The following is a 23,649-nucleotide window of genomic DNA, read 5'->3' on the forward strand; positions in this document are numbered from 1 at the left end:
ATTTGTGTATGCATTTTAAATCAAAGAGAACATGCGTTGAATCATATAAACTGTTTATTTAAACCACTTAATTACAAAGTAAAATCCCACCAACAATAAGGCCAGAGCAAAGTAAAAAATCAGTTTATCCTTGAAAGCTCGCTTATTTATTTTTTGGATTGTCGATTCTGAGAGACCCAAAGTCCTTAAAGTACTTGACATTCTATCTTGTAGCTTGAGTAAAATCTGATTCTGTTCGACAAGGTCATCAAGGGATTGATGTCCCATTTCCAAAATTAATTCTAACTGGGTATTACCACGTTGAAATATGGACTGCTCCTTTTGTAACCCCTGATATAACGGAAGTCCCGAGCCTCTGTATTCCATGGAAGAACGCGGCGAGGTCCCATCCCTCGACTGTCCTACATTCCGTTTGTTGACTACTGACTCGATTCCATCCATTGCATAACCATTGGTGTTGCCAAAAAGCTGAGTTCGAGCATTAGAGCTATTGAATTCTTTCTTTAACTCAGCAAATCTGGCAGAAAACTCTCCATGCGCCTCCTTAAGAGATGACAACCTGTTTTCGTATTTCTTAGTCTGTGCATCCTCATCTTCGTCAGCGTCACCATTCATCAAAGACTGCTCGTATTTTTTCAGATGATCTCCATATTGTTCGATTGTCTTTTGAAAGGATACCAAAGTTGCGGAAATAGATCCTTGCAAAGATATAGGCGATCCGTGAACATCTTTTCCAAACTTTTCTAGATCCAACTGAAGTTGATTTTTTTGTTTAATACCATGATTAAAAAGGGCATTCTTGTCAAAACAAAGAGGCAAATGTTAGTATGCATGTCCAGATAACTAGATTCGACAGCAAAAAGTGTATCATACCATCTCAGACACCGACGAAGATGACCAGAGCTATTTGACTATGTGTGCTCCTGCTAGCTTCAAGTTAGTTCAATTTCATCGATTTCCCATTGCAGCGCATTTCGGTTAGGGTTTTTTGGATTCATGAAAGGCGTTATATAGGAAAAATCGTGACAGTTAGCAGGAAGAAGGTATAAGAAGCACCTCAAAGCAGATTCAAGAGCACCGTTCGACTCAGTTGTATGGTTCAGAAGTACGTTGGTGAGGTCGATCAAGTACATGATCTAGCAGTTCGAATAGCCGGCCAGGCTTATCATAGCTGAAGTTCACATTCTTCATTTCAGCGTCTTCAAAGAATCGAAGCAGCGAACATCGCGCAAAAATTGGCATGGCTGGTAAAATAAACCATTTAGAAGTGAAGCCCAAAAATACGTTAAAAAGATACTTGTAAAAGAGATACCTGATCTGGAATTCTGATTACTCGCACATTACTATTTAAAAAGTTGAGGATTCTTCAGGATTGCAGTTCGACTTGTCATCGTTGAAGTGGAACAGCGAAGGCAAGAGCATATATTTGGGTCGCTGACGTTACAAGGTCGCTATGACACCAGCAACACCACCGTCTTCCAGGGAACAGCAAAGTGAACCTAGACCACAGAGGACTAACTTCCAAGAAGAACTGGTAGAACGTAAGAGAATTCTGATGGAGACACCAAAAAAGTCGTCGCAACTTGACGCCCCTGTGACGCCCTCCACTGCAAGGCAAATTGATAAGCGAGTACCTCTACTGGGTCCTCCACCGGCTGAGGACGGTGACAAGTCACCGTTCAAAGGATTCCACTCCCCAGAATACACACCGCACAGATACTCGACCGGTAAAAGGCGGCCCCTGCAGTTCGAGCAACCAAAGGGTTTGCAGAGAATAAGTCGCGTGCTATTTCCAAAGGTTGATGATGTTAAGCATAATGATGATGTTCAAATACAGGCTTCATTGCTGCCGTCCGCAGCAGGATCTTCTACTGCGAGGAGAAGGCCGTCTACCGATATTAGGTCAGACTGTAATGATGAGTATTGGAGTGCTCAATTCAAACATTCTAAACAAGACCCAGGAACACCAAGTCATAAAGTGGTGACTTACGAGATGGCTGAGAAGTGGCATAACAGCGAAGCACAGGGAGACGAAAACGAAGATTATTCGGACATTTTGATTACGGAGTCAACTTCATCAAATCCATTCCTGTCAACTGAAGTGGCTGATGAAAAAACAAGGGAACAGCGTAGAAAAGTGTTGCTAGAAGAAAATCCTGACATTGAAGACGTAATAACCTACCTTGATAAGAAGGGAAACGTGGTCAAAAAGGTGCATTTATCGGAACACGAAAAAAAAGTATCAATGCCGAGGAGGCTTTTTGATGAGCAATTGAAAGAACTAGAATCCAAGGAAGACCGCTAGTTAACTAAAAAAGGTAATATTATTTGAATGGGATCAAACAGAAAATGCTTTTCTGGGCATGGGAATTTAATTGCATATATTTATTTATATATATATGTACAGATATAGAAATAAAGGTAACGATTTCTTATGACTTTTATGTACTTCCCCCTCTACTCTTTGAACCTTGTCTTTTCAACTCGCCAAAAACTTGTTTTCTATGTGTTAGGAGATCATAAAATATTCTGTAACCCAAGTCATTGCCGTCGGGCATTCGTACTTCAATGATACAGTTCGCAAACTCTTTCGAAATTTCTGAAGTGAACTCTACCGCGACCTCGTCACCATTTTCACCTATCTTTAAAATTTTTATCAATCGATAAAAATGTGAAATGATTGCATCTAGAGTTGCTATATGAGGTTTGGGCAAGGAAGAAAGAGTCGCAGAAAGACCTGTAATCCTGTTTGTTTCTGTTTCATTGATTAAATCTTCATTATTGTCTTCGCTTTTTTCTTTCGAGGAGGCAGCTTCTTCTGTTGACAGTGATGGTTTCAATGAATATTCAGCATAAAGTACCTTCAGGATGTCATAGATATCGTTAGATATTAATGGTTCAGGCAGCTCCAAAAGATATATTTTCAGAACACTTGCAACGATGCTGGGTTCGTTATCGTGTTGCTTGAGTATTGAAATGACTTCCTTCTCGTCATTTGATTGTCCTTTGTTCAGCAACTGTCTTAACTGATGTGTGAGGCTAAGTTTTACTGGTGCAATCCAAACAGCGGTCCTTACGTTATCGGAGGCCAATTCAGGATATATTCCGTCCATATATGATAAAATTAAAGTTACTATTGATGGCACCATTCTCTTATCGAGCCTGCAGCGAGTTTCCAAATCGATCCCAAAATTTTGGAAAGCGCCAGGGTTATAATAATTATTGTAGTTTAGAACTCTAGGCTTGAAAACACCAGTTCTGTATTTGGATAACAAGTGCAATAAGTCCGCCGCAGGATCCATCTTACTCTCCCTTTCTAGCATAGCATCAATACAAATCTTCAAAGCCGATATCTTGTTTCCAACAGCACCTAAAAAGTCAAAAGTAACCTTTTTTATTGCCTTTAGCCTATCCATTTCACATTTTTCCATGAAGGAAAGATGGTCAACTATGAGCTCCTCGATAGAGCATCTCAAAAGATCCATCTTACTGCACTCATGGCGATATCGATTGTCGTAATTCTCCATGTCTTTCAGCATTTTCAGTAACGTCTTTTCTGACTCAGAGATCGCAGGGGCTGTGATTGCAGAAGGTGTTGAATGGCCGGATGAATTTGAAGGTGCCGAAGATATTTTAGATGCAAAATCTTGTATATAATTAGATATCTTGGGTTCCATTTGAGGTAAATTAGATTCGCTATCAGCAAATGGCTGGGCCACATTGGCAAACTTATAAGCACCGGTTTTCCATTGATACTGAAACTTTTTAGAGTTCACGAAAGTGTTACCCACACCATTGCAATATTTCAAAAAACCCAAGTCCAAAAGGTCCTGACCAAAAGTTTCTGCTTGATCAATATCCTTCAATGACATATTTTCCAAAATAAATTTTGTTATTTCTCCCCCGCTATTTGTATTTTGTAATGTAAAATTAATAAGTGGTACTTTGTATTCATTTTTCGGAAGTTTTGTAAGCAAGAGTTGTAGTGTTTCCCTCATACTCTTGAAATCGAATGCTATCCCCCCCACACTACCAAAATGCTGAAATTCTTGTTCTCTAGCAATATCTTTCTCGTATTTCTTTTGCAGCTTCAAACCTTCCATTGCTGCGGCTAATTCCTCATCATTAAAATTGCTCAGCTTGAAATCCTCCAATTGTCTACATTTATTCAAGTACTCTTGCTCCAATTTTGAGACATATTTCTTGGATTTGTGAAAATTATTAACGTTGCTCTTCAAGGTCTTTTCCGAATACTCAATACGTTTTCTATGGTCATTGCACCATTTACTAAAAGGTTGGAGAGCCATCGCTTCGATATTGGAGGCTATTGCCAAGTGCTGGCTTCCCTCGTTAGAGGTCTGCTTGATTAACTCTTTCAATGCCGTTGTCGTCGTCACTTCAGGATCATCATCAATCCTATCAACGTGATCAATGCCACTCTTGATACTACCAAGCTGACGACCATAACTCACTTCATATTGCATCCTCGATGCGAACACTTGAATAAACATGTCGCATTCTTCACAGCCATCATATAACTTCTCAAAAAGCACATTCAGACCAGTAGTGTAGTCCGCAGTCCAAAAACTATCTGCAAATATCGGCATCGCTGATGTAATCTCCTCAGATATATCAATTGAAAAATGCGAGATTCATCCGTCAGCAATTCTCTTTTGCAACCTTCTACTTTGTCGATGATGAATTTATATACTAGGCGTTTCACTCTCGCGTTGAAATTACACTGGTAGTCTCTCTCCAAGAATTCCCAGTGATACAAATAGGTGACAAAGTGTTGATGGACAAATCGAATAAAAATGCCATACCCAAAAATAAACATCATTTTTTGTATCAAATGCAAGTGGAACTTAAGAAGCGCTTGGTATCTGCAAGAGTTACTGCAGACTTTTGGGGAACAGATCGGTGAAATATCAATGATTCCCGGCCCCTCTGGAGAATTCAAGATCACGGGCCAGCTGACTGCGAATTCCGAACCAATATGTATATGGGACCGTAAGATACACAATGGTTTCCCAGAGAGCAAGCTTCTCAAACAAAAGGTCAGGAAACTGCTGTTCGAAGACAAAGTGACTATTGGAAGTCACAACGAGCGAGCATCAAGTGATAAACCTACATCCTCAGCGCTCCAACAATCCCGAACCTTGATTTCAGACGAACCATGCAGAGAATGTAATGATATATGAGCCATGGGCTAGCAACTTGTCTATCAACTTGTCTATCTATGTCAGTTATATATGAACTATTTATGTGAAAAGGTCTTATAATTATCAACGAGAATTTATTAGGATCAAGATCGGCACTGTATAAGATTTATCAGTGTAGCAGAATAAATTATTGTTCAATTTTTTAAAAACTTTATTTCACACCACTCTCTCTCTTTCATTTGGTACCCATTGCGATAAAATGAGATTTGTAAAGAGCTTAGGAACCATAGTAAGTATACTAGCTCTTGTTAGTGCTCATCCAACCGAACATGCGGATACAATAGATCTCAATACAGACTTTTCACTCGTTGATCTGGTGAAAGGCAAGGAAATCCCATCCACCTGGACGCTGGGTGATTCGTCTGTGTTGGAAGAAGGAAGAATCAGATTGACACCAGATCAAAAGAGTAAGGGATCGCTATGGGGGAAGAATACCTATCAGTTAAAAGACTCTTTCTCCCTAGAGTGGACTTTCAGAAGCGTCAATTATGACGGTGTAAGCAAAGGTGGACTTTCTTTTTGGTTTTTATCTTCTTCAGACTCGAAACTTCCCCTTGAAAAAAGTTTTTATAATGGGCCTTCGAAGTTTGATGGTTTACAACTTTTAGTGGACAATAACGGGCCTCTAGGTCCTACATTGAGGGCTCAGTTCAATGATGGTGTACAGACTTTCACAGACGACAATGTTTATGATAACACGTTTGCTTCCTGTCTGCTGGGATATCAGGATTCTTCTGTTCCTTTAACAGTTCGTCTAACTTATGACAGAAATTACAATAATTTTTTGAAGGTTCAGATTGACAATCGCGTTTGTTTTCAGACTAGAAAGGCTAAGCTGCCCGCAGGTAATTATTTTGTTGGTGCCACAGCTGATAATAGCGACACTGATGAATCTTTCGAAATTTTAAAGGTCCAAATGTATGACGCTGCTACCGAAGTATCATTGATCCCTAATGTGAATCCCCAGCCGCAACCTAAGGTTTTGACAAAGATCATCGATGAGGCTACAGGCGAAACAAGCTTACTCGAAAAAGACGTTTATGATGCCCAACATGATAAAGTTTCCAACTTTGAGATCTATAAGAAACTGGATAAAGTTGAAGGTAAAATTTTGGCCAACGATATTCATTCTTTAAAAGTCCAACTGGAGGAGATTTCTAAATCCCAGGCAGAGACAATAAAGCTAGTGGCACAATTAAGCCAAGCTCTACAAAATGTAGGTACCCAATCAGCCCCAACGAAGGATGAAGATAACAAGGATTATAAGAACTTTTTCGCAGTTAATGAAAAACTGGAGAAAATGTTAGAGGAAGCTAAGAAACTCAGAGAATCGTCTAGTCATTCTGGTTATGCAGGACCTCATGTTGATGAAATTGCAAAAAAATTAGCTATTTGGATTGTTCCCTTGATAATAATCATGCTAATCATGGCATATTACACATTCAGAATCAGACAAGAAATTGTGAAAACAAAATTACTGTAATCATTATTAATAAATACATATCGTTGTCATGAGAGTCACCTCCTCTCTTTTTGGGAATCTTGTTTTATATTAACAGGCGCATTTGCATATGGGGGTTTAAACCCGTGTATATTAGAATGTCCAAGAAAATTTGCATTTGGGACTCTTTTTGTAATTGAAATTTCATCCATGTTTGTCAATTCGTTGTAAACTGTCACTGTTTTTGTCTGCTCTAGAATCTCTTTTAAATACCTGTTTTTAAACGTCGGCACATCGATGTTTCGGAGTCCAACGGAGACGCCACTTTTGTGTTGCCAGTATTTAGTCCATTTTTTGGCCCTTAGTTTTCTTACGTTTTGTAGTCCTGTGTTTAAGAAGAGTGAATCGTGTAGATGTTCAATTTCTCTGACTTGATTTGGTGTTAGCAACTTCAATCTCTTGATCAGCCTGTCCTTTTGGTAGAATGGCAACCCTCGAGGTGAAAACTCAATGTTATTTGTATTGGAATCTGTTGTTAGACGTAAGGATTCAAATTTCCAGCCGTTTATATTCAATTGCTCATTCGTCAGCGCTATATCATTTGTCGACTTGATCAACTCATTTTCCTCGGATTTCTTTCTTTTTATGACCAAAGTGTCGGTATCTAGTATGCTATTCAAGAGGCGTTTCCCAGATTTGCCACTTAAGGGAAGTGAACCTGGTGAAAATCCAATGTTAGTTGACCTACTAACATCTGACTGTTGCGATTGCGGATATCGTTGTTGTTGTTCTAGTTGTGATGGTGAACCTATTGGTGTGTTCATTGCGTTTTGCTGAATCGCCTGTTGGAATGAATTCTTGTTATGATACTTCGGAATCTTGAACTGTGAGCTTATCTCTAAAGAACCATTTATATTTTGGCCCGGAATGACAGCACCTATATGCTCACCTTTACTAAATTCCCTGCCGTATTCTTGTCTAACTTCAAAAGATATCTGTTCTGATACTGTTAAGTAAGGATTCTCAAAATAATAGTTTTGTTCATTTTGGTCATTCGTGATACTATCTTCTTCATTGGCATTTCTATTGCTATGGTATTGGATAGTGGGTTTAAGATCGATCAGAATGTCAAGCAATCTTTTAGATAATTTGCAAACCCTGTGATGAGGAGTAAACCCTTGTTCTTTTGCAAGTGATTCCCAATAATCATCAATAACTCTTACACCGGATGCTATTGTAGCGGCACCAAACCTAACGAACGCAGATTTCGCTGTTATGTATCTGTCATTTGTGTTATCATCTGATTGAAGCAATCCACCTTTTTTCAGGAATGCCTTTTCATCTTCGTTCAACTGCAAGGGCAGTAGTTGCGAGTACTCTTCTAAAAACTCGATTTCACTTCTATCATACTGCAGAGCTTTCATCAAATCGGATACCAGTACAAGTATATGTGCTGAATTCGATAGAGTAAAAGTGTCCATCAAATAAGACCTGCCATTTTGTAACTCACCATATGCAGAAATTTTTCTTTCGCCCAAAGGATCTGTTTGAATCATTTTATAAGAGAAAGATGATTCATCTCCCTGTTTTTCTGTACCTGCGTAATTAGGAACCTGCACAACTTTAGCTGGGAACATATCTAATGCGCCCTGTATCAATTCAGGCTCGGAAGATATCAAAACAATTTGCTTAATTAAAACACGCTCATGTTTGATAATTGTGTTCTTCGAAACTTTAAAAATCTTATTTCGATCATTCTCAGACATTTGAGTCAGATGTAATTCAAACTAACAACTATATCGTTTAAACGAAAGATAAATTACGACAGATGCCGGCCTGTACGTTTGCTATTGTTTGTTTACTCCCTTTAATTTCGCTAGGGCAACGGATACATTTTTTTTTCGTTGTTTGTTCTAAAACGAAGTCGGCCTGCCCACCCGCCTGTGAGACAAATAGCCGAAAAGGACCATCTGAACAAAATCAACTGCATGCAGGCAAATGAGGAATTAGATAAACTAACACGATGGTAGCTGCAACTCAAGAGAATGATTCTTAATAGGAATGTAGCATGTTTATTGAATTTACTGATACACTACTTAACAGCTGCTAGCTCCTGCGGGGTTTTTGCACGCTATTGATAATTTTATGATACTTCTCCTGTGAACGCAGCTATCTGGGCTTAAGTCGATACAGTGCTTCTGGAACGAAAAATGGTATGGTCCATGTAACAATTTCTTGTTCTCTTATAATATCTATTAGACGTGGAAAGCTCAGAAAAAACGGTGCTAAAAGTGCATACCATCTTCGTATTATAGGCGATGCAAATCAAAGCCGAATACGTGCAAGTTTTCAGCTCTTGAATAACGATGTTCCACTGTCCACCTACTTTACTTTTTCCAGAATGCACAATATCGTCGAGAATTAGTTTTGAGAAAACTACAAATGCATACCCATCCCACCGTATTGTGCGAAGAATGAAGGCCAGCTCAATTGGTGGAGCGTTTCCTGGTAGTCGAACAGTTTGCGATTCGTAGACGTGAGCGATAACATCGAAGACGTCGAGGCCGTGTTATTGGTAAGGTGAGTGATTCCAGGCACCACAAGTAAAGTTTCAGAGAGGCCATGGTAAAGTAAACGGTAAAACGATGTTGACACGAACTTACATCAGCAGGAAGAGTACAATCCGTGAAAACAGTGTATGAAGCAAGAATTGAGGTGGATATACTATTGTCACCTCCTTGTATGCAACTCATAAGTTGAGTGGTTCACTATCCAGTGCCAATGACAACGCGGATGGAGAATCTTGGACGATAATATGCCCACCTGAAGAAATCTGCCATCTCAGTGGTGCTGTTCGATTGTACTTACACCAACCTTTTTCATCGTATACGAAAGGTGGCCTCGTAACAGGCCGAATAGGCTTCGATATCGAGCAGTAGAATCAAGAGGTCTGCTTTAGTATTTAAACTCGTTTGTAATGGCACAACAAAAAGTAATGAAGTCCACGAAGTAAAATACCGCCAGATCTGCTTTCAAGTTTTCAGTTGCGCCGCAAGAGTTTGAGTACCGGATATCTCTCAGCCTCTTTTACACTGCATTTCCAATAATAACTAAATCAATCGACTAAAATCAAGAGACACTGACGGGATTTGGGTGCACAACCCGCGGCTGCGTGGCGTATGACACCTCTCTACATGATAGAATACAGACGTCAAGGGCAACTCTTTGGATTATGTCGCTTAGTAATTGATTGCGAATATTTCTACTCGGATTTCTTGCTACTTAGCGATGTGTAGCACTTACTACAACAAGCCCGGTGGGCCTTCAAATGATTGAACTCTACCTCATTCATCGTACAGTTTATTGTTCAGTTATTGAATGAAATAAAGAAATACGCGGATCAAATGCTTCTCCGCGGACCGTAAAAAAATGGGCTTGGCTTTGAAAACCGAGATGACAAGCTCTTGAGCCCAAGTAAATAAACTCAAAAAGGCATATTTCTTTGCATGAGTAAGTGGCGTGTTTAGTGTTATCTAAGGTATTAAGCCTGTCTAACGCAAGTGTGAGGCGCAGTGCATTGTTTGTGGCTGTTGTCCAAATTCTAAAGTTTCGAGGGTTTTCGAAGGCTTCTATTGTAAGAGCATGTCAGAATATCAAAACTAGTGTTTCTTTTTTTAGCAGGACTACAGAGTTGGAAAATGAGATAATGATTAATAATCAAAAAAAAAAGCGTTAGCATAAAAGAGAAGCAATTCCTGGTCAATTATCAACCAGTCGTTATCATGCAAGGCGGAAGTACAGTATTATCGAGTTTTTCGTAAGAAAGTATTAAAGGGGACATGTCTGTATTAGTTACTGGTGCTACTGGGTTCATTGCCCTACACATTGTTGGCGATTTGCTAGACCAAAATTACAAGGTTATTGGTACCGTGAGATCTGAGGCAAAAGCTGATAAGTTGAAGAGACAATTTGGCAATAATCCAAATTTTGTCACTGAAATCGTTGCAGACATAGCAGCTCCCAATGCATTCGATCATGTATTGCAAAAATACCACAAAGACATCAAAGTCGTTCTGCACACGGCTTCACCTTTCCACTTCCAGTCTACTGACTATGAGAAGGATTTGCTTAATCCAGCCGTCCTTGGTACTAAGAGTATTTTGGAGTCTATCAAGAAATACGGTGCCGACACAGTAGAGCGTGTTGTCATAACCTCGTCATTTGCTGCAATCATGGATGTACGTACCGTTAACGATCCTTCCACTACCTATACTGAAGCTGATTGGAACCCGGACACTTGGGAGGGTTGTCAAGCCAATCCTATGACTGCATACTGTGGATCCAAGAAATTTGCTGAGAAAACAGCTTGGGATTTCTTGGAAGCTAATAAGGACGTACTCAAATTCAAGTTGGCTACCGTTAATCCTGTGTATGTTTTCGGTCCTCAAAAGTTCGACGAGGATGTTACCGAGCATTTGAACACATCCTGTGAAGTTGTCAACGGCCTATTACATTCATCAGCAGATGTCCCAGTGAACAATCAAATTCGTGGTCAGTATATTGATGTCCGTGATGTATCAAAAGCCCACTTGTTGGCATTCCAGAAGGAGAATACCATCGGCAAGAGATTAGGTCTCAGTGTTGAGAGTTTTGTCTGTCAAGATGTAGTTGATATCTTGAACGAAGATTTTCCAACACTGAAGGGTAAATTACCAACCGGAGATAGAAAGGCAGCTGATGCTATTGCTTTCTCTTCTTTCGACACCTCTGAATCCAAAAAGATCTTGGGCTTCAAATTCAGAACCTTGAGAGAAACCGTCGATGACATGACCACTCAAATTTTGAAGAAGGAGGGAAGGTTATAGATACATTAACCTACTAAATATAGTTTTTCGGTAGATAGATGATGTATTTCAAACTTCAGATCATTTTTCTCAGTTAGCGAAAGTCGTTTAGGCTATTGCAATCTAAGCTACAACAGATCTGGCAAGTGGTATTGCAGTTATTCAACTCAGAATAAAAACCGGTTTTCTTCAATCCGATGACTGATGTAGACGACCAGAGGAATGCTCGTTTTGATAACTCCTTAGTGAAGTTGTGTTAAAGTGACACTTCGATGTCTTCTGTGTTGTCTTATCCGTTTCGTTCGTAAAGCCCCATCGCGGAGTGCCTAACAATTGTGACAGCAATTGCCAAGTTGACATTAAGTGCCAAATAACCCGCGATTGGACATCTCTCTGCCTGAGTTACAGCAACTTAAATTAACGGCCACTATATAATGTCGGAAAGTTTTAAACAAGTTTTTTCGTGCGCCTTCTCTTCTCTGTTAAATTACAAAAAGATAGACGTATGCTTTATGCATAATAATTCTTAATGACCATTACAAAAGCCGGAATAGAATACCAGGAACAGCACATGCCAGGCCTACATACCCGGTATATCACTTATGGAATACGAGCTTATCGCTGCAAGAATGTTAATTACAACATTATGTCGAGAAAGTTCCCGATACTTATACATAAAACTGTTGCTTGGTGCAAAACATCGGTGGGCGCTAGAAGCGCATCATGAATATCACTCTGAGGCACTACATGAATCGATGTCAACGACAGAGAAGTGCATTTCAACCAGTAATTATTCATTCACCCTTAGCAAACCGACTCTGATCCATGCCTTTAACGACGGTTATCAGTTTTCCTCTATTAATACCTTGAAATAATCCACTCCAAATAGTAGGAACGTAAATGAACTTATCATCCTCTGCATCCACGAGAGTAGCAGAATGTTTAGCGTCAATACTTTTATCTTTCACTAATTTTTTTAGCTTCTTCATTGCTTCTGGAAAATTTTCTCTACAGTCTGTGACTAGTAAACCCTTCAAAGTCAATCTTTTTGTAATTACTGAAACATAATTCTTGAAAACTAACTCTTCGGGATGGTTGTAACCGCTAATTGAGCCACAAGCAATTATTGTCCCCTGAATTTTTAACGTTTTCACACCTATATCTAGTATCGAGCCACCGACGTTATCAACAAAGTAGTCGACACTGTTTTCAGCAGCTGCTTTTATAAGGTTTTGCTCAAAACGTTCATCTTTATAGTCCACCCCAACGACAACTTTTCCTAGACTCTCCAGGTAATTGATCTTTTCACTTCCACCCGCAATTGCAATTACTTTTGACGCTTTAAAAACGTTGACAGCTAGTTGTACACAAATAGTTCCAACAGCACCTGCAGCACCAGATATTAAAAATTGTTTACCATAGTGTTTCTCAGTCTCGCTCAAGCCCAAATACTTGTAAAAGATGAAATATGCAGTCAAAGCGGTGCTCCCATATACAGATAAATACCACCATAACTCGTCACCTTCCTCAGGGCAAATCTTCCGAACATCGGCAGCTATGGGGTCGCCTATAATTATAGCCGTAGTCCAACAAAGTCTACCAGTAACATAGTCGCCTACAGAGTAATTATCATTCTTGCTTGCCAGAATCTTTCCGATACCTCTTGCGGGGATATTTTCACCTAATTGCGTTCCTTTCGAATAATTCCGATCTACAGTAGCTATCCAAAATTTCTGGGCCGGATCATTAGAAAGCAGATAAGTTTCAACTAGGATTTCACCTTTCTTTAAGTCATCTGGAGATATATCAAAAGATTTCAGTTCAAATGTTGCATTTGGATCATCATTATCAAAATTAAAGGGTGCACCAAAATCAGGAGTGTTCTTTAAAACCCATTGTTTAGCTCTGACCATCTCAAACCAATGATATGTGTAATGAGCTTCTTGACGTCAATTTCTACCAGCCGTAATGTGCAATCAACAAGACTATTACTTAGGAGACTTCATTATTATATTGTTCTTTGGTAATATAATATCATCTTACGAAGGTACTATATTAATAATCGCGCGCTAACCAAATGATGAACAAATTATCGTAAAAAAGGTTGGGTGAATGCCCCTCCCCTCGCCAACTTAAAAAAATGTTACTCTGTACACTATCCTAGTATCCTAGTAGGCTTATTATTTATATAGAAGATTTGTATAAAACTGTATTACACGTATGCATTCTGTAGAAGCATTCAAATGAATTATGTATGATTAAGCCCATTTACCCAGTAGAGCCATTAAACCTGCACCCCAAAACATACACCACAAGCTGAATAGCATTTCTTTAATGCTCTTGGTTCTGTTAGGGTTGAATATATAATCTCTTGCTAGAAGTTCGACCAAACCAGTGTACATTAAAACACCAGCGGAAATAGCATCAAGGACACCAGAGACAACGTTGACGGCGTATGAATTACCGGAATACTTTTCTCTGACACCTAGACCGATAGCAACACACACTGGGGTTGTCAGACCGTAAGCAATACATAGAACATATGGCCACCATCTCTTGTTGCGAGGAAATTCGATCATAGACAATCTAGCACCGATACCTAAACCTTCGAAAGATTGGTGGAAGACCAAAACAGGGTATAAAACTTTGAATTCATCATGGATGTACGTACCGTTAACGATCCTTCCACTACCTATACTGAAGCTGATTGGAACCCGGACACTTGGGAGGGTTGTCAAGCCAATCCTATGACTGCATACTGTGGATCCAAGAAATTTGCTGAGAAAACAGCTTGGGATTTCTTGGAAGCTAATAAGGACGTACTCAAATTCAAGTTGGCTACCGTTAATCCTGTGTATGTTTTCGGTCCTCAAAAGTTCGACGAGGATGTTACCGAGCATTTGAACACATCCTGTGAAGTTGTCAACGGCCTATTACATTCATCAGCAGATGTCCCAGTGAACAATCAAATTCGTGGTCAGTATATTGATGTCCGTGATGTATCAAAAGCCCACTTGTTGGCATTCCAGAAGGAGAATACCATCGGCAAGAGATTAGGTCTCAGTGTTGAGAGTTTTGTCTGTCAAGATGTAGTTGATATCTTGAACGAAGATTTTCCAACACTGAAGGGTAAATTACCAACCGGAGATAGAAAGGCAGCTGATGCTATTGCTTTCTCTTCTTTCGACACCTCTGAATCCAAAAAGATCTTGGGCTTCAAATTCAGAACCTTGAGAGAAACCGTCGATGACATGACCACTCAAATTTTGAAGAAGGAGGGAAGGTTATAGATACATTAACCTACTAAATATAGTTTTTCGGTAGATAGATGATGTATTTCAAACTTCAGATCATTTTTCTCAGTTAGCGAAAGTCGTTTAGGCTATTGCAATCTAAGCTACAACAGATCTGGCAAGTGGTATTGCAGTTATTCAACTCAGAATAAAAACCGGTTTTCTTCAATCCGATGACTGATGTAGACGACCAGAGGAATGCTCGTTTTGATAACTCCTTAGTGAAGTTGTGTTAAAGTGACACTTCGATGTCTTCTGTGTTGTCTTATCCGTTTCGTTCGTAAAGCCCCATCGCGGAGTGCCTAACAATTGTGACAGCAATTGCCAAGTTGACATTAAGTGCCAAATAACCCGCGATTGGACATCTCTCTGCCTGAGTTACAGCAACTTAAATTAACGGCCACTATATAATGTCGGAAAGTTTTAAACAAGTTTTTTCGTGCGCCTTCTCTTCTCTGTTAAATTACAAAAAGATAGACGTATGCTTTATGCATAATAATTCTTAATGACCATTACAAAAGCCGGAATAGAATACCAGGAACAGCACATGCCAGGCCTACATACCCGGTATATCACTTATGGAATACGAGCTTATCGCTGCAAGAATGTTAATTACAACATTATGTCGAGAAAGTTCCCGATACTTATACATAAAACTGTTGCTTGGTGCAAAACATCGGTGGGCGCTAGAAGCGCATCATGAATATCACTCTGAGGCACTACATGAATCGATGTCAACGACAGAGAAGTGCATTTCAACCAGTAATTATTCATTCACCCTTAGCAAACCGACTCTGATCCATGCCTTTAACGACGGTTATCAGTTTTCCTCTATTAATACCTTGAAATAATCCACTCCAAATAGTAGGAACGTAAATGAACTTATCATCCTCTGCATCCACGAGAGTAGCAGAATGTTTAGCGTCAATACTTTTATCTTTCACTAATTTTTTTAGCTTCTTCATTGCTTCTGGAAAATTTTCTCTACAGTCTGTGACTAGTAAACCCTTCAAAGTCAATCTTTTTGTAATTACTGAAACATAATTCTTGAAAACTAACTCTTCGGGATGGTTGTAACCGCTAATTGAGCCACAAGCAATTATTGTCCCCTGAATTTTTAACGTTTTCACACCTATATCTAGTATCGAGCCACCGACGTTATCAACAAAGTAGTCGACACTGTTTTCAGCAGCTGCTTTTATAAGGTTTTGCTCAAAACGTTCATCTTTATAGTCCACCCCAACGACAACTTTTCCTAGACTCTCCAGGTAATTGATCTTTTCACTTCCACCCGCAATTGCAATTACTTTTGACGCTTTAAAAACGTTGACAGCTAGTTGTACACAAATAGTTCCAACAGCACCTGCAGCACCAGATATTAAAAATTGTTTACCATAGTGTTTCTCAGTCTCGCTCAAGCCCAAATACTTGTAAAAGATGAAATATGCAGTCAAAGCGGTGCTCCCATATACAGATAAATACCACCATAACTCGTCACCTTCCTCAGGGCAAATCTTCCGAACATCGGCAGCTATGGGGTCGCCTATAATTATAGCCGTAGTCCAACAAAGTCTACCAGTAACATAGTCGCCTACAGAGTAATTATCATTCTTGCTTGCCAGAATCTTTCCGATACCTCTTGCGGGGATATTTTCACCTAATTGCGTTCCTTTCGAATAATTCCGATCTACAGTAGCTATCCAAAATTTCTGGGCCGGATCATTAGAAAGCAGATAAGTTTCAACTAGGATTTCACCTTTCTTTAAGTCATCTGGAGATATATCAAAAGATTTCAGTTCAAATGTTGCATTTGGATCATCATTATCAAAATTAAAGGGTGCACCAAAATCAGGAGTGTTCTTTAAAACCCATTGTTTAGCTCTGACCATCTCAAACCAATGATATGTGTAATGAGCTTCTTGACGTCAATTTCTACCAGCCGTAATGTGCAATCAACAAGACTATTACTTAGGAGACTTCATTATTATATTGTTCTTTGGTAATATAATATCATCTTACGAAGGTACTATATTAATAATCGCGCGCTAACCAAATGATGAACAAATTATCGTAAAAAAGGTTGGGTGAATGCCCCTCCCCTCGCCAACTTAAAAAAATGTTACTCTGTACACTATCCTAGTATCCTAGTAGGCTTATTATTTATATAGAAGATTTGTATAAAACTGTATTACACGTATGCATTCTGTAGAAGCATTCAAATGAATTATGTATGATTAAGCCCATTTACCCAGTAGAGCCATTAAACCTGCACCCCAAAACATACACCACAAGCTGAATAGCATTTCTTTAATGCTCTTGGTTCTGTTAGGGTTGAATATATAATCTCTTGCTAGAAGTTCGACCAAACCAGTGTACATTAAAACACCAGCGGAAATAGCATCAAGGACACCAGAGACAACGTTGACGGCGTATGAATTACCGGAATACTTTTCTCTGACACCTAGACCGATAGCAACACACACTGGGGTTGTCAGACCGTAAGCAATACATAGAACATATGGCCACCATCTCTTGTTGCGAGGAAATTCGATCATAGACAATCTAGCACCGATACCTAAACCTTCGAAAGATTGGTGGAAGACCAAAACAGGGTATAAAACTTTGAATTCATCACCAGTAGTACCTAAATTCAAACCGATCATCACAGAGTGGAACAGAATACCAAATTCCAGAATTAAAAAGGCAGCGAATTCACCTTTGAATGACATCTCAGCCTTGACAGAATCAACATCGGACTCGGTGTAAGTTTGTAGAGATTTGGTGTCACCTAATTGTTGCTTGTCCTTGGAATAAGAGTCACCTTCGTCAGATTCGTGCATGTGTGCACCTGTGTGATGTTCAGCATCGTGCACTGGTTTTGCATTACCAACGATAGCATCCTCGATCTCATCCGAACGATGGTTGTGAACGTAACCGTACTTTCTTTCGACGTAGAAACTACTTGTAACATCGACCAAAAATGTTAACATGACGGTAAATAGAATAATAGCAGGGCACCACGCGTAGGTACTCCAATTACCGTTCGATCCAACACAACTCAAACCACCGATTTCCGTATAGGCGGGATCCAACAAATGGATGTATGCAGTAGCCACAATAACACCAGTACCGAAATTACGAGCAAATTGGTAAACGTATTTGTGAACCTTTAACCACTTGACTCTCTTCGATACAACAGGAAACAAAGTGCATGCTGTACTGACGAATAGAATGACAAAGATGGAAGAGATACGGGCACCTAACCAACCGTTATAATCGTTACCTCCGAAGTAGACACCTTGTATGACACAGTACTTCCAGGAATCACTTGGACCATCGTAATCGTCATCGTCCTCAGTTGGGGCGACTGTGATGTTATTTGGGTCCCACTGTTTCCACCACGGGTCGGTGCTAGGTACGAAATCAGAATCGGCGTCGGACATCTTAGTGTGTAGAGACTGGATGGTTATTTGGGTCTCCCTCTTCCTCTCAGACGAAACTCAAGGTAGCAGATCTAACAAGCCAGCAGAATGCCTAAGTTATATACTTGATGATATCCTCTAGCCAAAAAGAAACAAATGAACTGCAGCTGAATGCACAATACCGAATATGCGATTTTCACCCAGTTAAACCCAATAAAATCCAATATTACCCAATGAAAACCTTAACCATTACCTTTCTGCGAAGCCTTCTGGTTGCTGAGAAAAATTTTCGGCTCCCCATTCTTGTTTCCTCACCTATTACCTATTAGACAGAAAAGGTCCGTAACCTTCAAGGTACCATTATGTGTTAATTTTCACGCAGCTTGGTACTTCCAGCTTGTCCACTATGGTAACCTCTCAGGTCCTTTCACATGCTGCCTTCTTTGGCGAAAATGTTCTTTCTTTTCGCTTGCCTGCAGCGCCGTGCAAAGGGCCATTGAGGAATAGTTTTGAGTCCGTGAAAGATGGAGACAGCGCATTCTAAGCTTTTCTTTTAGCTGATCCACTCGAGAAGAATATGCTTAAGCCGTGCACGGATGAGCGCAAGGCGATGCTTTGCACAAACACGATGGGATGTTTGCTTTACCTCGGAGAATTCGAATGCTGAAAAAGAAAAAGTTTACTAGTGAATGTTTGGATCGATGAGCGGTTGACTATGCTGAGCCGGCGGAGTCACGAATCAGCGACCCTTTCGCCTGCGGTGGGTGATTCGGCGTTGTGTCATTGACAGGGTCATGGTTGGTTGCTGTGAAGGTGTACTGTAAGGGTAATAGAGACAGGTACTGGAAGCCGAGTGATGGACTGTGCTATAGTGCGGTGGGGCTGCAAGTTGCGGTGGGGCTGCAAGTTGCGGTGGGGCTGCAAGTTATGGTGGCCGTGAAGTATTGGTGTTTCTCGATTTGTGTTGATCGCAGTTTTGCTTTTTGTGGCAGCGTGTGTCAGGGTACTTCCAGTTCGCAACGAGCCTGGGGGAAGGCCCGATGAGCGCTGCCCCGGTGTGAGCGGCACGCGTAGATGTCTTTCAGGCATAGGGGCCAGTGACCCGGTTTTTGTGAGCTCTCCAAGCAGGGTGTTGCATATACAGTTGGTGTTCAAAGCCTGAAATGCGCCGGGGTCGCCGTTGAGCCTCTCTTGTTTTCACTTGCTGTAGGCTGTAGTAGCGGATGAGTCCTGGAGGGTACACGGGCAAATATATGTGCTTTTGGGTTTCGGAATGAAATCGGCGGACTACGAACGACGTATCTGATAGGTGAACGCATTCCGTTGCTGCTCAACGCAACAGGGGGCGTCTAGGTGCTTCTCGTCTGCAGATATTGTGCTCATCTCACTCAATCCCGCCATGCGATCGAAGGGGCATATGGGTCGCAGTAGTTCTTGAAAAGCTGTAAAAATGAGTTACCTTGGATAACTTTGCGATGTCCTGGCAGAGAAGTCTCGGGTAGGCAACGAGGTGATAGATCACTTCCTATGGAGTGGAAAATTACTGAGAAGCAGCGTTGATTCCTCGAATCGTGGAAGAACGTTTTCACGATTCGTTCTCAGGCACTAGACATTTCCATGCGCACTCCAAAGAGTGAAATGAGCGCACCTCCTGCATTGTTTTGCCATCAAGTCTCTTTGAGAGGCGAAAGATTCTTACGTTTCTCGTGGACCATAAGTAGCGAATCAATTAGAGGTTTGTTTTAAACTGTCTATTCTGGTCATGTGACCCAGTTTTCTGGGGTCAGTCTTTTTTTTTTTACAAGGAACGGCTAAAACTTGGAATCAGCTTGGAATTGTTTTGTGTGCCAGGCTTCCATTAGGAGAAAACTGTAATTTCTAGTGTAAAGCGTGAGGCTGAGTTACACGTATATTTGCTCACTTCTCGAGACTCCAAAAAGAATCAAAAGATGAAAAGAGCAGATAATATTGAAGATCACGTTACCTCCCGAGACCGCATTAATAGTTTACGTATTTGCCGTTGTGACCGTTTGGTCTCCATACTCGTAGCGTGCTCTTCGCTTGATGTTTCGTAAAAGCCACCATAAGAACTGACATAAATACGCCTCTATGAATGGCCGAAGGACGCTGAAACGGAAAATTGAAGAAAAAGAGCTTTTCAAGCGTGTGGATCAGTGTTCGTCTCGCCAATGCGGACACTGCGACTGTCACTTTGTCGAGACGCGATGCCAGCAACAATAGGTTGAACAGAAATCTAAGCTTGGGGCTTTAAGACGAATTCTAAATTCCACGTAGAGCTCAAATTATCAAGACACGATTAGCTAGAAAGAATCAGCCTGGCATTCTTGTTTCACTGCTCCCTCTGAAAATATTGGCACACACATGGGTCCAAGAGACTTCACCAAATTAGAAATAAAAAAGTTTGCATGTCAACATTATAAAAGTGAAATATTTATAAACCATATCATACAACAACTAAAAATTTGTTGAGCAAATCAAATCACTGTTGCTTTTTTGGTTGATATGGCTCCTCTAGATAAGCCGATTCCTCTTCAGTGAATGTGATATCAATAGCACCAATAGCCTCCTTTACACGTTCAACAGAACTCAAACCGATGATAGGATAACAGCCCTTGCTCAAGACCCAAGCAGAAGAGACTTGAGCCATACTCAAACCCTTATCTTTTGCAACCTTTTCAACACGCTTGATGATTTCTTTATCAGCCTCGGTAACATCGTGCAAACGAGGGTCAGCATCGGATCTTGCAGTAGTTTGTCCAAATGGTCTTGTCAATAGACCTCTGTTGTTTGGGGACCATGGAATTAGCGCAACATTGTGCTTCTTGGCGAAAGGAATAACCTCTCTTTCATCCTCACGATACAACAAGTTGTACATAGATTGCCAACTGGAGAATTTAAACCAACCGTGCTTCTCAGCAACGAATTGCATTTCTGCGAACTCGGTAGCCTTCATGGTGGATGCACCAATGTATCTAACGTCACCACGTTCAATGACATCATTCAAAGCCTTCATGGTCTCCTCCATTGGGGTATCGTAATCCATTCTGTGGATCTGAAGAACATCAATGTAGGTTCCTAATCTTTCGACAGATTTAGCAACACCATCCATGATGTGCTTACGTGATAGACCACCTTGGTTGGCCAATGTCAAAGCAGTTTGTTCGTCAGTACCGTAAAGGGTGCTCAAAGGTAGAGTCAATGATTCATCAACGGCAAAACGGACCTTAGACAAGATAACAACCGTTTCTCTATTGATGTTGTAGCGTTTCAAAAACTCACCCAGCAAGCGCTCACTTTTACCGTTACTGTAAACATCTGCAGTGTCGAAAGTACGAATACCTTGGTCGTAACAGTATTTCAAAATCTTGAAAACTTCCTCCTTGTCTTCCATCACCCAAGGAGACCAAGTTTTCGAACCGTAGGACATACATCCCACAATAACTGGGGAGATTTTCAAACCTGTGTTTCCAAATTTCACTTGCTTAACAACCATTTTAACTCTATTAATACGCCGACTGTTTTATTGATACAATTGATCTTGTTGCAGTGAATGGAAATGCATCTTGCAGTCAAACGATATATGCTCCCCTTTATATATGAATAATGGAAAGTTTATTTATTTTATGAATGGGTTTTCGTTTAATGATCTTTTGATAAAGAAGTCGACCATGCTTGGCGTGAGGCATTTCCACGGATGGCGCAGCCGTGTTGCAGGCGAAACTGTAAGAAATGACGTAGCTTTATTGCATATAAAGGTTGATTACTAAGAACAATATCTCATCAATTTTCGAATTGATTTCTTTTTGCATAATCCATCCTGTTGTTGACAAGCATTGTAAACATAACTACTGACTAATAGCAAACTGTCCCTCCCTATAGAAGGTTTACTCGAGATGTTTGTGTCTTGGCAAACTGAACTGAATCAATTATGCTATCCCGTGCAATTTGCTGCGCTGATAACGACTTCGAACTCGACATCCTAAATTCTCTATCCTATTTTCACCCCCTTTCCACCCTCTTTCTACCGTCTCCCTACTACTAATGCATGAGAAAGTGAGAACCCTCTTGCAGACCACTGCTAAGCCATTGAGCGCTTGAAAAAGGCGTCTTCAGAATGTCGTAGAGTCGCCTTGGGGTAACTGCGTGATAGCCTTTTCTTGAATAGTACTCAAATGCTGCGTCCCATGCAATTGGACGCTCATACTAATTTCTTACTAACGTCATTCAAGGATCGGGTGCAGCGTGAAATGCTTGCGCTATCTAACGAATTACTGCTACTTTTTTCCACAATTGTTTGAGAAATATCTCACCAATCAGATGACTCAATTGCAAAAGGAATTTCTACGATTAGCATGATAGTCACTGGAGCGTGATCAGGTCTTCCAACCAATTTTGCATTTAAGGGTCGACTCCTTTGATTTGAATTCAATGAGCATCAGTTCTTCGCTTTCAGTTCTTCGTAGTTATAGAACTGTTGCTCTTGAATCAGTCCGAACATAAAATACTCACAAGAAAGCACAGTAGTTAACGGCCGGCTTGCATGTCTTATAGGGCCTACTAAAGTTTTCAAAAGAATTCGCTAGCGGAAGTCACTATCCGTGTACGTGCGCAGTGTTGGTGTCAGTCCGCGATGAATCTTATGTGGGTCCCAATCATATACTTTCATCTGTGGGAGAAAAGACTTAGAAGAATGGAGCATACATGCCAAATATGGTGAAAGAGAATTAAGACCAGTTAATCATACCTCCTTCTAGACAGGCGGGCACGCAAACTCATTACAAGAATAGGAAAACAGATTTTTTTATCAGTATTATTCTTTGTTCAAAGGGCTAGGAAAACACACGCTAGCGGTGAGAGAGCTATCTGCGTTTGATCAACAAAATTTAGCCTTTTGTTCAGTTGTCCTCTTTTTCCAATTGGCAGCACGTAGTAGGGATCGCTATGCTATACAGATCATTAAGTATGCAATCGCGTGTTATTCCGTGAGTAAAGATTTTCTGCACTATATGAAACAGCACATAGTGAACTTGTCTTTCAATGAGAATAGAACTGCTTAGATAAATGTGCTCTCATTTTGAAGTGCTCGGCTATATGAGGAACTTCTACAATCATCTGTTGAACTGTGTAAAAGTACTTCTTCGTTATGGGGCCCTGAATGGATCCACGAGGCAATGTATCTAATTGACTGTTTTTCAGCTTTGAAACTGTAAGTGAGGACACAAGAGTTTATCTATGTGGTGAGCTTTATACAAATAAATTATGCAAGGGGGATATCTCTGATATTCTTGTTCTCATGTCGCTTTATCCCTCACTCAAACGTACTGTAAGTTGCATTGAATTGAAACAGGCCGTTGTTGAACTTCTCACTTCAAAACGCACAATAATGTGCTCAATAAATTTCATCTA

At 40.3% G+C, this 23,649-nt stretch overlaps 12 protein-coding genes across 12 annotated transcripts; 5 read left to right on the plus strand and 7 right to left on the minus strand.

The window, feature by feature from the left end:
• Positions 1-54: 54 nt before the first annotated feature.
• On the minus strand, positions 55-876 carry BOS1 (Bos1p; the record flags this gene model as incomplete). The annotated part of the gene is made up of 2 exons (XM_037288734.1): positions 55-798; positions 874-876. 2 exons carry the CDS (start codon positions 874-876, stop codon positions 55-57), a joined length of 747 nt encoding a protein of 248 aa, XP_037144629.1.
• Positions 877-1,453: 577 nt separating this feature from the next.
• SIC1 (cyclin-dependent protein serine/threonine kinase inhibiting protein SIC1) lies at positions 1,454-2,305 on the plus strand (the record flags this gene model as incomplete). The annotated part of the gene is made up of 1 exon (XM_037288735.1): positions 1,454-2,305. One exon carries the CDS (start codon positions 1,454-1,456, stop codon positions 2,303-2,305), a length of 852 nt encoding a protein of 283 aa, XP_037144630.1.
• A 136-nt stretch (positions 2,306-2,441) lies between these two features.
• RGD2 (GTPase-activating protein RGD2) lies at positions 2,442-4,607 on the minus strand (the record flags this gene model as incomplete). The annotated part of the gene is made up of 1 exon (XM_037288736.1): positions 2,442-4,607. The coding sequence occupies one exon, from the start codon at positions 4,605-4,607 to the stop codon at positions 2,442-2,444; it is 2,166 nt and encodes a 721-aa protein (XP_037144631.1).
• Positions 4,608-4,814: 207 nt separating this feature from the next.
• Positions 4,815-5,201, plus strand: HG535_0D06140 (SelT/SelW/SelH family protein; the record flags this gene model as incomplete). Its single annotated transcript, XM_037288737.1, has 1 exon — positions 4,815-5,201. One exon carries the CDS (start codon positions 4,815-4,817, stop codon positions 5,199-5,201), a length of 387 nt encoding a protein of 128 aa, XP_037144632.1.
• A 220-nt stretch (positions 5,202-5,421) lies between these two features.
• Positions 5,422-6,705, plus strand: HG535_0D06150 (uncharacterized protein; the record flags this gene model as incomplete). Its single annotated transcript, XM_037288738.1, has 1 exon — positions 5,422-6,705. One exon carries the CDS (start codon positions 5,422-5,424, stop codon positions 6,703-6,705), a length of 1,284 nt encoding a protein of 427 aa, XP_037144633.1.
• Positions 6,706-6,740: 35 nt separating this feature from the next.
• On the minus strand, positions 6,741-8,429 carry SWP82 (Swp82p; the record flags this gene model as incomplete). Its single annotated transcript, XM_037288739.1, has 1 exon — positions 6,741-8,429. The coding sequence occupies one exon, from the start codon at positions 8,427-8,429 to the stop codon at positions 6,741-6,743; it is 1,689 nt and encodes a 562-aa protein (XP_037144634.1).
• Positions 8,430-10,502: 2,073 nt separating this feature from the next.
• On the plus strand, positions 10,503-11,528 carry HG535_0D06170 (SDR family oxidoreductase; the record flags this gene model as incomplete). Its single annotated transcript, XM_037288740.1, has 1 exon — positions 10,503-11,528. One exon carries the CDS (start codon positions 10,503-10,505, stop codon positions 11,526-11,528), a length of 1,026 nt encoding a protein of 341 aa, XP_037144635.1.
• A 773-nt stretch (positions 11,529-12,301) lies between these two features.
• HG535_0D06180 (MDR family NADP-dependent oxidoreductase) lies at positions 12,302-13,420 on the minus strand (the record flags this gene model as incomplete). The annotated part of the gene is made up of 1 exon (XM_037288741.1): positions 12,302-13,420. The coding sequence occupies one exon, from the start codon at positions 13,418-13,420 to the stop codon at positions 12,302-12,304; it is 1,119 nt and encodes a 372-aa protein (XP_037144636.1).
• A 744-nt stretch (positions 13,421-14,164) lies between these two features.
• Positions 14,165-14,797, plus strand: HG535_0D06190 (uncharacterized protein; the record flags this gene model as incomplete). Its single annotated transcript, XM_037288742.1, has 1 exon — positions 14,165-14,797. The coding sequence occupies one exon, from the start codon at positions 14,165-14,167 to the stop codon at positions 14,795-14,797; it is 633 nt and encodes a 210-aa protein (XP_037144637.1).
• Positions 14,798-15,570: 773 nt separating this feature from the next.
• On the minus strand, positions 15,571-16,689 carry HG535_0D06200 (MDR family NADP-dependent oxidoreductase; the record flags this gene model as incomplete). Its single annotated transcript, XM_037288743.1, has 1 exon — positions 15,571-16,689. One exon carries the CDS (start codon positions 16,687-16,689, stop codon positions 15,571-15,573), a length of 1,119 nt encoding a protein of 372 aa, XP_037144638.1.
• A 345-nt stretch (positions 16,690-17,034) lies between these two features.
• Positions 17,035-18,243, minus strand: ZRT1 (high-affinity Zn(2+) transporter ZRT1; the record flags this gene model as incomplete). Its single annotated transcript, XM_037288744.1, has 1 exon — positions 17,035-18,243. One exon carries the CDS (start codon positions 18,241-18,243, stop codon positions 17,035-17,037), a length of 1,209 nt encoding a protein of 402 aa, XP_037144639.1.
• Positions 18,244-20,722: 2,479 nt separating this feature from the next.
• HG535_0D06220 (aldo/keto reductase) lies at positions 20,723-21,736 on the minus strand (the record flags this gene model as incomplete). The annotated part of the gene is made up of 1 exon (XM_037288745.1): positions 20,723-21,736. One exon carries the CDS (start codon positions 21,734-21,736, stop codon positions 20,723-20,725), a length of 1,014 nt encoding a protein of 337 aa, XP_037144640.1.
• Positions 21,737-23,649: the final 1,913 nt, after the last annotated feature.

The sequence above is a fragment of the Zygotorulaspora mrakii genome, chromosome 4 (genome assembly GCF_013402915.1).
Source record: "Zygotorulaspora mrakii chromosome 4, complete sequence".
Lineage (NCBI taxonomy): Eukaryota > Fungi > Ascomycota > Saccharomycetes > Saccharomycetales > Saccharomycetaceae > Zygotorulaspora > Zygotorulaspora mrakii.